General features: G+C 44.8%; 1 protein-coding gene across 2 annotated transcripts in view; it reads left to right on the top strand.

The window, feature by feature from the left end:
- Nucleotides 1-556: 556 nt before the first annotated feature.
- The window catches only part of LOC112827069 (antileukoproteinase-like), a 381,146-nt gene continuing 363,491 nt past the window's right edge, over nt 557-18,211 (top strand). Inside the window, exons 1-4 of one of the 2 annotated variants that reach the window (XM_025875393.2) lie at nt 557-653; nt 1,337-1,498; nt 1,967-2,116; nt 2,702-2,918. In XM_025875393.2, coding sequence (XP_025731178.1) covers nt 572-653; nt 1,337-1,498; nt 1,967-2,115 — 393 coding nt within the window. In that variant the 5' untranslated portion in view covers nt 557-571 and the 3' untranslated portion in view covers nt 2,116; nt 2,702-2,918. Of the gene's footprint in view, nt 654-1,336; nt 1,499-1,966; nt 2,117-2,701; nt 2,919-18,211 lie in introns of those variants that run through there. The other variant, XM_073880369.1, reaches the window with a different exon arrangement.

The following is an 18,211-nucleotide window of genomic DNA, read 5'->3' on the forward strand; positions in this document are numbered from 1 at the left end:
TCTGTTCATGTCTTCTGCCCATTTCTTGACTGGATTTTTTTGTTTTTTGGGTGCTGAGTTTGAAAAGTTCTTATTTATTTATTTATTTATTTGACAGAGAGAGAGAGAGATAGTGAGAGCAGGAACACAAGTGGGGGAGTGGGGGAGGGAGAAGCAGGCCTCCCGCTGAGCAGGGAGCCAGATGCGGGGCTCCATCCCAGGACCCTGGGACCATGACCTGAGCCTAAGACAGATGCTTAATGACTGAGCCACCCAGGCACCCCTGATAAGTTCTTTATAGATTTTTGGATACTAGCCATTTACTGAGATGGCCTCCTTACCAGCCTGTGACATCTTCCAGGCCAGCCTCTTCCATTTCTTCCCTGGCAGTTACTGTAGGCCTCACAGTCTTGCCTGAGACAGGAAAGAGCTGCTATCTCCCTGGTATCAGCATTGCTGGTCTCACCTACCTTCCTGTGTGTGCAATCACAGCTGGGAGGGGCCAAGGAAATTCTGTTGGGGCCACACCCACTAGCAAAAGTATAAATAATGAGATTCGGCATTGCCCTTCAGAGCTACACCTCCTCTCATCATGCAGTCCAGCAGCCTCTTCCCTCTGGTGCTTCTTGTCCTGGGAACCCTGGCACCTTGGACTGCAGAAGGTGTTGGAAATGGTCAGTTGAAGCCACCCCGGCACAATCTTGGCTGCAGGGCGGAGGTGGGGGCTCCTGGTGGAGTGAGGGTGTCTCCTTCTAGAGGCTCTGATCTCTCAGCTTAGTTTCAAGAGACCTCCCTCAGGGTGGGTTCATGTCCATCTGGGCTTCAAGGTCTGTGTGTGGGCTTCTGAGCATTGGGATGTGCTCTTTTACCAGAATCTAGTCAGCTCAGGCCCCACTCCCTCTGGTTTTAACTCTCTCTCTCTCCACCCTATCTGTGAATCTGCAGTCATCTGTCGCTGGCGCTCTCCTGTTCCCCATCTCTCTGTTTCTATCCTTCAGTCTCTGTGTCTCTGCCTCTGGCTCTAGCTCTCAACCTGTCCTGTTGGCTCTATTTACCTTTGTTTGTCTCTCTCCATCTCCCTTTCCCGCAGACTGCCTCTCTGCCTTTGTGGAGCCTTGTTTTCCCTGGGGTAGGAAACCTTAGCTGGGAGCCCTAAGCCCTTTTCCAGGATCTGCCCATGTGTGTGGCTTACTCAAGCCTGTCACTCCTGGTGGAGGTCAGATAAGCCTTTCCTTCTGCACTTTGTGGACAGTCATCTGGGTGAGGGTCTCTGCTGGAGAGTGGTGCTTTGTCCAGGAGTCAGGATGGTTACTTAGCACCCAGCTCCTTCCTTAACTCTTGACATTCTCTTCAACAGCGTTGAAACCTGGAGCCTGCCCTTCTATACGATCTTCTCGGTGCCTTGTTGGCTATGAGCCATCTGAGTGCCAGAGTGACTGGCAGTGTCCAGAGAGGCAGATCTGTTGCCCTGATATTTGCGGCTTCAGATGCCTGGATCCTGTTAATATCTTCAACCCAAGTGAGGAGGTGGAAGGGCTGATGGGGAGGGAGTGAGCCTGAGAATGCAGCACCTAGGGGGACAGCCCTGGGTGCTGGCCCTGCCAGGTCTCCTCTGTTCCAGGAATTGTTGAGTCAAATTTGTCAGCTGGCCAGGGTCACACTGCTCCAGACAGAGTTTACTCAGCCAGTCTGTCAGGAGGTCAGGTTTTTTGGGCAGTGGTCACCTGGCCATTCAGGTAAAAGCAGGCAAATGGCAGCCAGCCAGCCAGTCAGTACTGGACAACTGGTCACCTGCGTGGACAGGGAGATATGAGAGGAGACCCAGATCCTGCGCTGAGGGGATACAGAGGCCCTGGGAAGGAAGAGGTGGTCATGGGGATGGAGAAGAGATGATTCTCCCTGCGAGGGCTGGGCTGGGGCTGGGTCCAGGAAGCAAGGGTGGTGCAGAAGGCACAAAGCCTCTGACCTGTGACTCTACTTTCACCAGTTGAAGTGAAGCCTGGCAGGTGTCCCGTGGTCACTGGCCAGTGTCTGATGCTCAACCCCCCCAACCACTGTGAGACCGACAGCCAGTGTGTGAGTGACTTCAAGTGCTGTAGGGGCATGTGCGGGAAAGTCTGCGTGGCCCCTGTATAAGGTAAGGAGGGGCCTGGGCCCACCCATCTCCCTCCCACCAGTCCTCTCTGTCGCAAGCCCCTGGCAGCCATGGCATATGAGCAGGGGGACTCCTGATCCCTCCCCCAAAACAGCTTCTGCCAAGCCCCCTTGTCCTTCAAGGGCACGGCTCCCCAGGCCCCAGGGCCAGGATTTCTGTAGGATCACTCATGGCTTTGATTCTCTTCCAACCCCTCTGGGTGAGGACCCGGGGCATATGGCTCTCTGAGTCTCAGTTTCCTTATCTTTAAAATGGGCATAATGAAATTGGAAGTGCTTTGTAAAACACTGTGTGCGCTAAGTATTTCTTATTAAGATCATCTCCAGCATGTTATCTAGGGTCAAAGCCCAAAGGATCAATGGATTTTGAGGATAATCTAGCTCAATGCTCTGACTTTAGAGTTCTACAGTAAAATTGAGACTTGAATTCAGTCTCCTGATGCCAAGACTTTTTCAACAATGCTACCACCTTGCTATTTTCTCTGTCTTGGGGGTTTCTTGGGGTAAGAATGGGGAGATAATTTGGCTGGTTCCTGTATTGAAGCCCTGATCTGATTTTCTCTCACAGCCTGATTCCTGCCATTTGGAAGAGGCTCCTGATTCCTTCTCTGTGGTCTGGGAATTCTGCTTTCTGCTCCCGGACTTGGAGCAATGGGGTGGCACTCTGTGGTCAAGACTTGGTTCTACCACCAATATCTCCATTGAGGAAAAGCTTGACACACAGTAGCCTTTCAGGAAATGCCTGTTGATTGGTGAATAAATAAATGAGCAAATTTCTTTCTGTCCATTTGCTTCCGTGGTTTGCTGCTGCTGTGAATTAGGTGGGAGGTGATGAGGCAGTATGTGGCTATGAGGCCTCCCTCCTATAGATACAGAGTGGAAGGAAGAGGATTCAGGGCCATGATGAATCTACATCATGAGTCTGAACATACCAGCTCTGCAATTTTGGACAAATGACTTTATCTCATACATCTTAATTTCTTGACCTGCAAAGTGGCACCATGTTTGGAGCATTGGGGTATACAACGTGTATGAAATGAATAGCAAGTTGCTAGGCCACAGCAGGCTTGAAAAATGGTGGATACTTGCCTTCTGTGGTGATTTTGAGCTTCTTACATTTCTTCTCTCCCAAGACACTATTTGTTCTATCTTAAAATAAATGTTGAGCAGAACCACATGCACTGATTATCGGTCCTGAAAGAGGACTCCAAACATGTCTGCCCATGGCATCTTGGTATCTGAGTCTCTAAGGAAAGCACAGTGTGGTGAACACTGGGTAAAACAATGCTTTACTTACATAGAAAAGGAACAGCAAGATCAGCTTCCACCTTGGGCCTCCATTTCCCATGGCCTGCAAATCTCTCCCAGGAGCTGATGCAACGCCATTTACCCCCACACAACCCTCTCAAGCCCCGGTAGGAGGCCCCATTCCCTCCTCATGGAGGACAGATACTGCAGTGGGGTTGGTCAGACGCCATATGGCACACACACCTACACAGAACAGAGGGGCATACAGGGAAGCTTGAAACGGGGGAAGGTACTCCCTCACACAGCCACAAACCTGGCACAGGCCTGTGAGCTCTTTATCTCTTGGTAAGTGAATATTCCAGGTCCAAGGCCGTTCTTATGCGGCTGAGTGGGGGATGCATGCACGAGACTGCCTCTCCCCACAGTGAGAGGGATTGTCAGGGTGGGTCGCGTTATGACCTGCTGCTGGCCAGTCACCACATGAGGATGATGTTGTTCTTGAGTCCATGGAGCAAAAAGAGGAACAAGAGCTAGACTCCCAGAGCTCAGAGCAAGCAGGGAACTGGGCTCCCCATTTCTCTGTGTTCTTCAGATTCCAAAGAAAGCAGAGAACTTGAGAGTGACACAGAAAAAGGACAAAACACAACTGTAATTCAATCCTTTCCTCGAAAATCTCACTGATCTAAAAAAAACACGCCACGTACTACATTCAACCAATGTTCCAGGAGCAGCAACAGGATGTATTAAATTAACTGTTTGAGGGAAGGGGGAAAAGAGGGAGCGCCATTTTATTTATTTTGTGAGTGGGGTAGCCGCCCTCTGAGCTGCCTCCCTGTGATCCTCACCTCTTGGGATTCCCGCCCTTGTGTGGTCCCTCCAACGGTTTTGTGCGGTGAGACTGTGTGACCAATAAACTATTCCAGAGTGAGAGGTAACTATGTCCTGATGAGACAAGATGAGTAAAGGATGGCACTTTCCATCTGGGGAGCACGTGCCCTCTCTCAGATCACCTGCTCTGGCAGAACTCAGCTGCCGTGTCGGGAGGACGCTCAGCCATCTGTGGAGTGGGCCATGGGGTGGAGAGACAATGGGTCACGCCAACAGCCTGTGAGGAACTGTGCCCCACCAACAAACACGAGCGGGAAATTGGAGGCAGAGTTTCAGCCCCAGTCTAGTCTTGAAAGGACTGCAGTCCCAGCACACAGCTTGACTTTAACTTTGTGACAGACGGTGACCCAGAACCATCCTGTGAAGCTACTCCTGGCTTCCTGATCCTCGAACTGGGAGATGGTATTTATGATTTTAAGGTGCTAAGTTTGGGGGCAATTTGTTATGCAGCAATAGACACCTATTACAACGAGGTCAGCAAAAATCTGCTACTGCAACCAAATATGGACAGTACAAGAAAAGATCATTGAAAGGCAGTCATTGTCTCTGAACAAAGGTGGGAACATCCTAAATGAAATGTTAAAATTTGAATTCATGAAGCTTTAAAAAGCTTTCATAGAAGTTCAACATGTTTTTTTTTTAAGATTTTATTTATTTATTTGAAAGAAAGAGAGAGATTGAGAGAGAGAGAAAATGAGCAGGGGAGGGGCAAAGGGAGAGGGAGAAGCAGGCTCCCTGCTGAGCAGGGACCCCCCCCCATGTGGGGCTGGATCCCAGGACCCTGGGATCATGACCTGAGCTGAAAGCAGATGCTTAACCAACTGAGCCACCCAGGTGCCCCCAACACTAATTCTTTATTAAAATTAAGAATAGAAATGAAAGGATAGAAATTTATTTTTTAAAAAATCAGAAAATCTACCTGAAACTGTAGCAAAACCTATTAAGTTGAATTTTCAGAGATATCATCACTAAAGTCAGAAACAGAATAAGGATCACTGCTATTTTTCAAGGATATATGAGACAGGAAGATGAGATTAGGGAATAGAGGTATGTAAGAGTGGAAAGCAAGATACCAAATTGTCATTATTTGCAGATAGTATCATTTCCTACATAACAACTGAACACATTCAATAAAGTTGATGAGGTAACTTTCATCAGAGTTGCTGGGTATACATAATTTTACAACATTTCTACACATTATTCATAATGAATCAGAAATAATAGAAGGTAGAGAGAATTAATCAAAGAAACAAACCCTACAATACACCCAGGAAGGAACCTAAAAATTATGCCAGACCTTTGTGGATTAAAGAAGAAACTTGTTGAAGGTCTAAAATAAGAACTGAATAAACAGAGAAATAATGTTTATGTTTGGAAAGAGTAAGGTAAAGATTATAGCTCATTAAAAAAAATCATTTATAAATTCCATGAAACTGTAGTAAAAACCCCAACATGATTTTTTTAAAACAACTTGACAAAGTGATCCTCTAGTTAATATATTAGTAGAAATGTTGCAAAAAAACCAAGAACATTTTTTTAAAAAGTACAATAGGAGTTATCCAGACCAAGTATCAAAGTGTTGTTGATTATATTAATTATTATAATAATTAATGGAATATGATGTTGGTACAAGAATAAACAAATAGTCTAATGGAACATCACAGAATGTCTGAAAGGGAATCTGTACATTTGTGGAAATTTGTTATACAACAAGGAGGAGTTTTTTTTTTTTTTAAGATTTTATTTATTTATTTATTTATTTGAGAGAGAGAAAAAGCATGAGCTCCAGGGAGGGGCAGAGGGAGAGGGAGAAGCCGACTCTCCCACCAGCAGGAAGCCTGACAAGGGTGGGGCTTGATCCCAGGACCCTCAGATCATGACCTGAGCCGAAGTCAGACGCTAAACCAACTGAGCCACCCAGGTGCCCCAGTAAGGAGGAATGTTTTATAATTGTTTAGGACAAAACTCAAACCAATAATGAAAGCAATTGGCTTTTTTTTTTAAAGTTCACACTAACAACTTTTACTGAGTTTAATAGTAATTGTTAACATAAGGTTCTCCTGAACTTTTTTCTTTTCTTTCTTTTCTTTTCTTTCTTTCTTTTTCTTTCTTTCTTTCTTTCTTTCTTTCTTTCTTTCTTTCTTTCTTTCTTTCTTTCTTCCTTCCTTCCTTCCTTCCTTCCTTCCTTCCTTCCTTCCTTCTTTCCTTCCTTCCTTCCTTCCTTCCTTCCTTCCTTCCTTCCTTCCTTTCTTCCTTCCTTTCTTCCTTTCTTTCTTCCTTTCTTTCCTTTCCTTCCTTTCTTTTCTTCTTTCTTTCTTTCCTTTTTCTTCTTCTTTCTTTCTTCTTTCTTTCTCTCATTCATTCCTTTATGATGAGGAATTGGCTTGCGTAGTTATGGAGGCGAAGTCCCATAATCTGCTGTCTGTAAATTGGAGACTCAGAAAAGTCTGTAGTGCAATACAGTCCCCGTCTGAAGGCTTAAGAACCAGGGGAGCTGATGGTGTAAATTCCAATCCAAGGGCAGGAGAAAATGAGGTGAGATGTTCCAACTCAAACAATGAAGCCAGAAGAAAGGTGTGGATTCCTTCTTCCTTCCCTTTTGTTCTATTTAAGCCCCCAGGGCATTGGATGAGGACTACCTACCCTGGGGCGGGGATTCTATTTGACTGAGTCCACAGATTCAAGTGCTAATTTCATCTGGAAACATCCTCACACCCAGATATAAATGTTTACTCCGGGCATTTTGTGGCCTGTCCAGTTGACACACAAATTATCCACCACAGGCCCAGCCCATGTTAACTTGGCACCGGTATGCATCTCCTTAAACCATACCTAGCCTCCAAAGAAAGGCAATAACAAGGTCATAATTCTGCCAAACATGATAGTTATTCTTCGAACAACTAAAAACATACTAACTCTTCCCAAAAGAGGAGGTAAAGTCCTTGAGTAATGTTTGATCTCCTCCTTGATATTTAGTAATTTAAATACTATAATGTGAAATTAACAAATACTATGATATAAAGTCTACACAGGGGGTGCCTGGGTGGCTCAGTTGTTGAGCGTCTGCCTTCGGCTCAGGTCATGATCCCAGGGTCCTGGGATCGAGTCCCGCATCGGGCTCCCTGCTCAGCGGGAAGCCTGCTTCTCCCTCTCCCACTCCCCCTGCTTGTGTTCCTGCTCTCGCTGTCTCTCTCTGTCAAATAAATAAATAAAATCTTTAAAAAAATATATAAATAAAAAATAAAAAATAAAGTCTACACAGCTTCTGGTGCCTGATAAGGCAATAAGAGAGACAGAAGAAAGAACACACACACAAATGTATTCAGAGCAACGTAAGGAGGAAATGTCATAGCAATTACAGTCCTCATTTCTGTAACTGGTCACGTGGTTGTAGTCGGTTGTTTCTTTCTATCCTCTTCCGCTATCCATTCCATATTCCTTTGCCTTCAGCAAGCACCTCAGCTGGTTGTAGTTCTCCGTCACCTGATAGGGTGACCCAAACCTTCATTCCTGAAGGGTCTGGGCCATTCATAGCCTTGCTTGGATTGGGTTGTTGTATTTTTCTGATGACCTTAGTTACACAACATGACAATATTAGGAGGCGCCCTAAGGGAGCTCCTGTATTCCAGACATATTCTTCCTCACTTCCCTTGTGATAGAGTTCTCCAGTTTCCCCTTGGAAGTCAAGATCAGTCACCCTGGCCAACACCATAACTCTCTTCTTTGTTGAACGAGGAGCCCAAAGTGGCCAGGTGGCAGTCTTAACTTCCAGTCCAATGGAATCATTGTTGTGTCTCCTAGTGGAAATGTTTCTCCCTCTGGAACTAACACCTCTAGGCCAACAGCACACAGAATCATGGGAACAGGAAGCAAAAATTTTGCTAATGGGTGACTAGGGGTGATCGTGAGTAGAACCACCCCCATTTCCACCTCTTGATTCCTGAACCTCTGAGTCCTGGCTATGGGAGAAGCAGCAATATATATTAGAAACTGACTGAGAGCCTTATACAGCCTTCTGGAGAACCCAGCAAAGTGCTGCCACCTAGCTGGCACTATGATGGAGTCTTCCAAAATTCCACTGTTCTATGAAGCCAACAGCTTCAGGGTGGGGAACATGGTAAGACCAGTGAATTCCATGAGCCCGTGTCCATTGCAACACTTCTTTGCTATTGCTTCCTTGATCAGAAGCAAGGAATACCTTGATGGTGGAGAAGGCACTGTTAGTATGTGGGTGGTAGTTTGGGCAGAAGCATCACACGCAGGCAAGTCAAATCCATATCCAGAATAAGTGTCTATTCCAGTAAGAATAAAATGCTGCTCCTCCCATGATGAAAGTGGTCCAATGTCATCAACTTGCCACCAGGTAGTGGACTGATCACGCCCGGGAATGGCTCTGTATCAGGGATATCAGTGTTGGTCTCTGCTGCCGGCTGACTGGGCACTCAGCAGTGGCCACAGCCAGGTCAGCCTTGGTGAATGGAGTCCATGCTACTGAGCCCATGCTTAACCTCCATCCCTGCCCTGTGGCCACTTTGCTCACGAGCCCACAGGGCAATGCCAGGGGTAACTGAGCAAAGAGGCTGATTAGGATCCACAAAGCAGATCATGCTATTCACTTGATTATTATAATCTTCCTGCTGAGCTCACCCTTTGGTGAGCAGTCCCATAGGACACAAATATCTCCACAGTTTTTTTGCCCATTCAGAGAGGTGTATCCATATATCTCTTCTCCAGATTTCTTTGTCACCAATTTTCTAATTATGTTCCTTCCAACTCCAAATTCCGCTTTCATGGTGAATTTTCTGAATTCCAAGTCACCCGTACTCAGAGACTTTAGCAGCTGTCAGATAAAGTGGCTACCTGATCATCGATGTTTCTGTTCAGCCAGATAACCAGCTCTTTCAGGGCATCTGTAGCCAGAAGAAAATGAAGTTCTCCCCTGCTGACCACGCTATGCCTCCATGGGGAAAGTCTCCCATCTGGGATAGTCCTACACTGGGATGGTGGTGGGAGTTCCACGGTGGATCTGTGGAGTAGTAAGGGAGGCAAACACCCAGAGGCTACATGGTGTAGGCCCCAAGCAGGTGTTATCAGACGCTTAAAAGCAGAAGTAAAACAAACAAACAAAAATCCACAGCAAATGGTCAGCAAGACACATGAATCTTCCATCCTCTTACCATCCCCTCAGACTGGTGGCAGCTAAATGCCACATGAGTCTGACCTCGGGAGAGGGACTTGTCAGCAAACATTAGAAAGCTACACCCTACCAAATGTATCATTTTACATGCAAATATTAGTAAAGAAGAAAAGGTAAAAATCGGATAGCAAAGGAGCCATCTCAAGCATTTCCAAAAATAACAACAAAAGAAACCATAAAACATAAGGTAAAAAATGATAAAGAGCAGAAAACCATGAAATAAAAAACAAGGAAGATCCATTGAGAGATCATCTGGGCCAGAAGTTGGTTCTTTTTTTTTTTTTTTAAGATTTTATTTCTTTGAGAGAGAAAGAGAGAGAGCATGAGCAGGGGGCACGGGGCGGGGCAGAGGGAGAGGCAGCCGCCCCCCTCAAGGGCCTCACCATGGGGTTTGGAGCAGGGCTCGGTCCCAGGACCCTGAGATCATGACCTGAGCCCAAGTCGGACACTTAACTGACTGAGCCACCCAGGTGCCCCAGAAGTTGTTTCTTTAAAAAGGTTTTCATAATAAATTAACCTCTGGCAACCCTGATCGAATAAATAATAGAAAAGGTAAAATAATCATGATCAGAATAAAAAAGTGGGCATTGATGGGGTTTTGGAATACAGGTGAGGTTCAGTGGGGTGAGGTCCGGAGCCCATGACCAAGAAAGAATTCTTGAGGCATCTTTGGTGCAAAATGGTTGTTTATTAAAGCACAGGGGCAGGACCCGCGGGAGTCTGCCCTGAGAGCTTGAGGAGTAGCTGATTGCATACTCGGGAGTTGGGGCCAGAAGGAAAAGGGAGGTTTCAAAAGAACTTTCATATGCTAAAGAGGACCTACCAGACACCGGAGGTCTTGCCATTGTCAAGTTAAGGTTGTTTTCCCCTCTAGCAAGGTATTAACATTAAGATCGCTGGGACAGGGGCGCCTGGGTGGCTCAGTTGGTTGGGCGGCTGCCTTCGGCTCAGGTCAAGATCCGGGAGTCCCTGGATCGAGTCCCGCATCGGGCTCCCTGCTTGGCAAAAAAAAAAAAAAAGATAGCTGGGACATCCCTGGAAGAATGTCACACATGTCCCACCCAGGAGTGGGGGTTGCAGGAAGGTTGTAGGGCGTCCGCTTGTGCTTTGTCTTCAGCCAGCCGGTTGGTCCCTCGTCAAAATGGAAAAATTCCTAGTACTTCACACGATCTGCCCGAGAGGAGAAAGAGCAAACTAGTACTCTCAAAAAGGCAGGTTCATTGCGATGAGGGGGCCACGCACCGAGGGACAACACGGCATCTCAACAAAGGAGAAGATGGAGCTATCATAAGATTTGAGGGAAAGGTAGGGATTGGGCGAAATTCAAGCGAGTAAGGGATTTCTTAACACATTTCACATTTATCCTAATTTTGTAGTTTAAGGAAACAAGAAATCCCTTATCTGAAGCGCTATACCCAGATTGGAAATCAAGGCTGCCTCTCTAATGTCAAAGTAACTTAAATGTCTCAGGTAAGAAAGGGATGTTTTATTCTTAAGATAAAATTTCAGGTATAGTTTCTGGCAGTCTGTGATTTTAGAAAACATGTTTTCCAGGTGACAAAATGACTTTGGGGGGCACCTGGGTAGCTCAGTTATTAAGCGTCTGCTTTCGGCTCAGGTCATGATCCCACGGTCCTGGGATGGAGCCCCTCATTGGGCTCCCTGCTCAGCAGGGAGTCTGCTTCTCCCTCTCCCGCTCCCCCTGCTTGTGTTCCCTCTCTCGCTGTGTCTCTCTCTGTCAAATAAATAAATAAAATCTTTAAAAAAGAGAGAGAGAGAAAATGACTTTTGTTCGAAGAGTGGGTCCTTCATGGTACTTGACAGCTACAGCATGTCATAGGGAGAAATAGCCTTTGTTAACTTTGCAGTGAGATTTAGCTCTTGTCCTTCCTCCAGCCTGTTGAATGGCTGGGCAGATTTTTACTTCTGAGTTAATTTTACTTTCTCACTAGAAAAATGCAACTTATGCGAACGAACATAACACAAAATAGAAACATGACTATTACTATAGATATTAAAGACATTAAATTTGTGAAAAATTCTAACTCAGCTTTGCTGGCAAGTTTTACCAAGTATCGAAGGAAGAAATAATGTTAATTCTTAAAAAAACTTCCAGGAGATTCAAAGGAAAAGTTGCACTTCCCAACTCATTTAATGAGGCTAGTGTGACCTTAGTACCAATGTGCAGCAAGAACACTATGAACAGGAAAGTACAGGCCCACTTTTACTCATGAACATGGAAAAAAAAATCTTAAAATATAAGCAAACAGAATGAAACAATCTACAAAAGGGATAATGATCAAGCTGTGTTTATCCAAGAGATAGAAGGTGGTTTTTGCATTAGAAAAGCAATCACTATAACTTTTCACTTTAACATAATAGAGGAGGAAATCATGTGATCATCTGAATAGTTGCAGAAAATGCACTTAATAAAAATTCAGTGGCCATTCAACTCAAAACTTAGCAAACCAGGGGTGCCTGGGTGGCTCAGTCGGTTAAACGTCCCACTCTTGGTTTCTGCTCAGGTCGTGACCTCATGGGTGGTAGGATCCAGTCCCAAATCCGCCTCAGAGCTCAGCAGGGAGTCGACTTGAAGATTCTCTTTCCTTCTGCCTCTTCCCCCACTCATGCTCTCTCCCTTGCATTCTCTTAAAAGTAAATAAATCAATCTAAAAGAAAACAAAAACAAAAACAAAAAAAACCTCTTAGCAAACCAGGAACAGATGGAAACAAGCTGATAAAGGGTATCTGTTAAAAAACCCGACAGCAATCATACTTAAAGGCAAAATGTTGAAGACTTTTTTTTCTTTTGGAAAGCAAAAACACAACAAAGACGCCTGTTATCACCATTTCTTCCAACACTGTATCAGATGTTCAGCCAGTGCATTAAGACAAGTAAACAAAATTAAAGTTATAAGAATTGGAAAGGAAAAAGAAATAAAACTGTCACTATCCAAAAGGATAATGAAAAAAACAAAAATACCTACAGATAAATTATTAAAATTAACCAGGAAGTTTATTAAGTTCCCTAAATACAAAATCAATATTTTAAAAAATCAAGTACCGAAAAAAATTCATTTTATGTCTATATTCCAGCAAGAAAAAATTGAAGATGAAACTTCTTACAGTAGCAGAAAAAAAAAATCAAACGAATAGAGAATAAAACTAAGAAAAGATGTGCATGATCTCTATGTAGAAAATGGTGAAACTTTATTGAGAGAAATTAAAGAAGATCTGAGTAAAATGAGAGCTATACCATATTCATAGATTGGAAACCCTAATACTGTAAAGATGTACTTTCTCCCCACATTCGTTTATAGAGTCAATGCAATCCCAATCAAAATCCCAACAGGTTGTTGTCTTGTTTGCTTATATGTGCATGTATCTTGCAGAAGCTATTTTTAAAAATCATTTGGAAAAGCCAAGGGACAAGAATAACAAAGACATATCCTTGAAGAATGTAAGAATAAGGCATAAATACTTACTCTACAAGCTATTAAGATTTTTATAAAGTTAGAGTAAAATATTGTCATACTGGCCAAGGTTAGACTCAGAGCAATGGTATATTAGCATCCAGTGAGAAGACAGAAAGAACACAGTGATGTGAACAGGACACACTGAATATGACTATTATCAATGTTTCAGGGAATTAACTGAAAGGGAATAAAAGAGCAGGCTAAAGAAAACCCTAGAGCTAAGGAAGAGTAGTCAAGGAAGGAACAAACTTTCAGGAGAGTGAATCCTCTCCAAGGTTAGGATTCAGACTCGCTGGAGAGGGTGTGGTGGCAGCCCGTTGGTTGGCAGACAGGTTAGCTGGGTTGTCCCAGACCAGAGCTGGTGCACGGCCTCTGGGCAGAGGATTGCTGGGTGCTGGAGAAAGGCTCTGAGAAGCTGCCTGCTGGTGGTGCTGTTAAACTAGGAAGCGGTAACCAGCAGGTCACCAGGAAGCAAGCTCGGGCACCTGCAGGACTGGTGCTTAGGAAGTTGGCTGGTTATTCTAGGAGGTCTTCTAGGAGCTGCCTGTGTAGAGTTCCACTGAATGCACCTGCTGGGTGAGCTCCACCAGAGCACTCCAACCGGTCTGAAGAGTGAACTTGCTTCAAGCTTATGCACCTGCTGCTTCACCTAAGTCCCTTGGTCTGTAGCAGAACTGACTCTCCTTGAGAGTCACAGACCACTGGCCTTGAGGAGTGAAGGACCAGACTTTCCCAGAAGATAAGGCTGGACCACATTTGAAAGCAGCTGCCTCCAATGCCAGCAAGTCTGTTCGGGGTCACGTCGACGTACGACTAACCGCCAGGGCACCTGCTTTTCCTCCCCTTTCCACACCTTCCCCTTTACAACCCTCCGGCTTCCCCTGGGCGGGGAAGATAGTCTTTGAGATGTTAGTCCTCCATCTTCCCAGGTTGCCAGCAACCTTTCCTTTCTCACCATCACTCGTCTCTCGAGTATTGATTTTTGAGTGTCAGGCAGCCAAACAGAGTTCGGAATCGGTTCTCTGTCTGGTAGCAGTACACACACTAGGGCAGCTGTGAGGGAGCAAGAAAAAGGAAAGCACATCTGGAGCAGGAGAGAAGCCCCTTCCGCCTCCGATGCCTTCCCGCCACTGATTAACCATGTACCAGTCGGCAAGGGAGAGACGTTCCCGTATTTCAAGCCAGCAGTGAAGGATGGATTCGCAACTGGGAGTCATTCAATTGGAAAGCAACAAAAACAGTCTCTCCCTTGAGCCCCCAAACAGCTCCCTACATATATGCAGGAAGTTGATTTATGTCACAGGTTGTCCTGCAAACCAGTTAGGGAAAAGAGAGTCTTTTCAATAAATGCCCCTGGGACAAATATCCATGTCTGCACTTTAATTCTTCAATTTTTATTTTTTTAAAGTAGGCTCCACAGCCAGTGTGGAGCCCAACTCAGGGCTTGAACTCACGACCCTGAGATCAAGACCTGAGCTGAGATCAAGAGTCAGATGCTTAAGCCACCCAGGCGCCCCATATCTGTATTTTTAAAAGAGAAAAAGAAGAGAATCCTGATCATCATGTGATCTCATCACATGCAAAATCAATTCCAACTGGTTGTAGACTTAATATAAAAAAGCAAAACCATAAAAATTTTAGAATGTAATAGAGGATAATATTTTCATGACATCAGTCTAGAGAAAGATTTATTTTTTTATTTAAATTCTAGGTAGTTAACATATATGGTAAAATTGGTTTCAGGTGTAGAATTTAGGGATTCATCACTCCCAGTGCTCATTAGAGCAAGTGCCCTCCTCCTCGATACCCATTGCCCATCCAGCCCATCCCCCACTCACCTCCCTACATCAACCCTGTTTGTTCTCTATCGTTGAGAGTCTCTTATGGTTTGTTTCCCTCTCTCTCTTTTTCCTCTCTCCCCTATGTTCCTCTGTTTTGTTTCTTAAATTCCACATATGAGTGAAATTGTATGGTATTTGCCTTTCTCTGACTTATTTTGCTTAGCATAATACACTCTGTTCCATCCACATTGTTGCAAATGGAAAGATTTCATTCTTTTTGATGGCTGAGTAATATTCCATTGTATATATACACCACACTTTCTTTATCCATTCATCAGCTGAAGGACATTTGGGCTCTCTCCATAATTTGGCTACTCTTGATAATGCTGCCATAAACATCAGGGTGCATGTGCCCCTTCAAATCTGTATTTTTGTATCCTTTGGATAAATACCTAGTAGAGCAATCGCTGGGGGGTAGGGTAGTTCTATTTTTAACTTTTTGAGGAACCTCCATACTGTTTTCCAGAGTGGCTGCACTAGTTTGCATTCCCACCAACAGTGTAGGAGGGTTCCCCTTTAGAGAAAGTTTATTTAAAGAACACACAAAAATACGAATTATAAAGAAGATTGGTAAGTTTAACTACAATAAATTTAAATTTTCTGTTGAACAATAGATACCGTTAAGAAAACGAAAAGGCAAATCACAGGTGGGGGAAGATATTTGCAAGCAGAATATATAGAAAGAATTCCTATAAATAAATGTCAAGAATAATCGGTTTAGGGACGCCTGGGTGGCTCAGCTGGTTGAGCGTCTGCCTTCGGCTCGGGTTGTGATCCCAGGGTCCTGGGATGGAGTCCCACATCAGGCTCCCTGCTCAGCAGGAGGCCTGCTTCTCCCACTGCCCCTCCCTCTGCTTGTGCTCACTTGCATGCTCTCTCTCTGACAAAAGAAAAAAAAAAGGAATAATTGGTCTAGTAGAAAGATCTACCAAATAAACAAATAGCCTCCTCACATACAAAAATGAAATGCATGTGTCCAATAAACATCCCAGAAGCATGCAGCCTCATTACTACTCAGGGAAATGCACATTAGGACCAAAAATGAGACACTACTATGTATCCACCAAATTGGGCAACACTGAATTGTTTGGCAAGCCTGAGTTGTTTTTTTATAAGGATGAGAAACAACTGGAACCCTCATCCACTGCTGGTAAGAGAGTGAGCTGGGGGCAAGTCTTTGGAAAGCGGTTGGTTGTGATCTCATAAATTTGAGAAAACATATCGTTTCTGATGCAACAAACCCCAATATAAATGCATTCGCATGTGTACAAGAGACAGGTGCAGAAATGTTCGTAGCAGCAGCATTCAAAATAGGCCAAATCTGGAAACAACCCAGTTGTCCATCGGCACACACGAGAATGATGGAGAAAGTGTGGTATGTTCATACTATTAGATATAAATGTAAATGGACAATACACAGCTACACTCAACAACTTGGATGAACTTAAAAGCATAATGGCGAGTGAAAGCATACAAATGACTTGAAAATATTTATATAAAGTTCAATGTATAACTAAAAGCAAGGAAGTGATTACCCAAGAAATCAGCTTACTGGTTCCCTTTGCCTGAGGAAGGGGGTTACACCTGGGAACAGGCACATAGGGGCTTCTAAGTCACTAGAAACATTTTTTTTCATCTTGACCTGAGTGGTGTTTACATGGGGTTTGCTTTATAACAACTGATTACATTTGCATGTTTTATGTTTTAGGCATTTTCTCCCTGTACTGTATTGTACAACAGGTTAATTAAAATATACCTAAGTGTTATGAGTATATTGGCAAATTATATATCAAGTCTGTACACTGGAAGTATTGGAAATAAGAGGTTACTCAGAAAGTGAAAAAACTGACCAGAAAAATAAGGAAAAGTCTCAGAAGTAGGCATACGCACCCCCTCAAAGAGAACGCAGACTTTTCTCAAGTGCCTGAAGGTATTCTGTCACGTGAGACGTTAAATCAGTGTCATAAAAAGGAGAGGGATCTGGAGCTGGCTTCTTTGTTAGACCAACTCCCCTTAGGGGAATTCACCGGCTGGGGCTACAAGGTCAACTGAGAGGAGCCACGCAGATTCCAAAAACACGGGCCAGTGCTTTCTCCTTTAAGGGCCTCAGTTTCCCTATGAATACACTGCGGAAACTGGATTACATGATCCCTGGAATATCAACTGAACAAAACACAAAGGTGCAGAGTGAGTTGGGGGGTGGCAGAAAGGAAGTAAGAAATGGAGAAGGGATGCTGATGGGTCTCATCCTGGCGCAGGGATGGACAGACCAGAGCTCGGAAGAGGGCAAGGCCCCGCCCGCAAGGTCGCAGGGCGTCAAGAGCGGGACAGAACCAGCGCCCCAGCGCCAAGTGCCCCTTCTGACCCCTCCAGCCTCACTGACCCGGGCCAGCCGAGGAGCTTGCTGCCGTTTAAGGCATGGTACGGAGGAAGGGAAGGCTGCCAGGTTCCAGGAGGTCAGATCCGACATTTCGGGAGGAATCCAAGTCCCATTCGCGGGAGCAGCACTAACTTCAGGGAGGGAATGTCCTGACTGTGTGTCCTTCCCTGCCCCACCCACCCTGGCACTACCGGACACTGGCCCTTGCCTTATCTGTTCCCGGCTCTATTAGCAGGGAAGCACCGGCAGGGGTTTCGATGCAGTCCTAACGAACTCACAGAGCATAGCTTTTCTTGGGTTCTTGGTAGGTGCTAACAGATGGTTTCCGTCAAGCGTGGATCCCTGCCCTCGGAAGTCTGACTCCTGTTTCCTAGTGTATTTCTGAGAAATTGTAAATTTGTGCCCATATGGGGGTTTTTACTTATGTCTACATGTGTGTTTCTAGGTGCCTGTTGTGTCTCTGTGGCATACCTGCTTGCCACCCAAGGGGCGGTCCCCAGGCCAGCAGCATCGGCATACCTGAGAGCTTAAGACATACGGCAGCTTGGGCCCCATCCAAGACCCACTGCCTCCAAATCTGCATTTTATGGTTCTTGTGCACGTTAGTATTTGACAAGCCCATCATGCGTTTGTAGAGGCCCAGGAGAACACATACTTCATGTGGGCGAGAAGGTTTTTACCAAGAGGATGGGTGCATCTGTATTACAGCTCTGGATGTTTATAGGCACACTTGTGTGTCTCTGTATGTAAGTGTGATGTGTCTCTTGTTCAAAGGTGGACAGCATTTCCTGAGGGCTGAGTCTCTGCCAGGCACCCCCGTAAGTTCCTAAGACGATCATTTATATCCTCTGCCTCATTTGATTTTCATAAAGGCTCTGCAGGGAGCAGAGAGGGAATGATATGCGTTGACAGCCTTAAAAATATTCAAACTCTTTGACCCAGTACATTGCACTTTTAGACATCGGTCCTAGCAGAAAAGTCTGAAATAAAGAAAAAAAATGATTCACGTGCAAAGATTTATGTATGCGTGTAATCTACAATAGAAACC

The sequence above is a fragment of the Callorhinus ursinus genome, unplaced genomic scaffold (assembly GCF_003265705.2).
Source record: "Callorhinus ursinus isolate GAN/ISIS: 27379988/994484 unplaced genomic scaffold, GSC_fseal_2.0 scaffold38, whole genome shotgun sequence".
Lineage (NCBI taxonomy): Eukaryota > Metazoa > Chordata > Mammalia > Carnivora > Otariidae > Callorhinus > Callorhinus ursinus.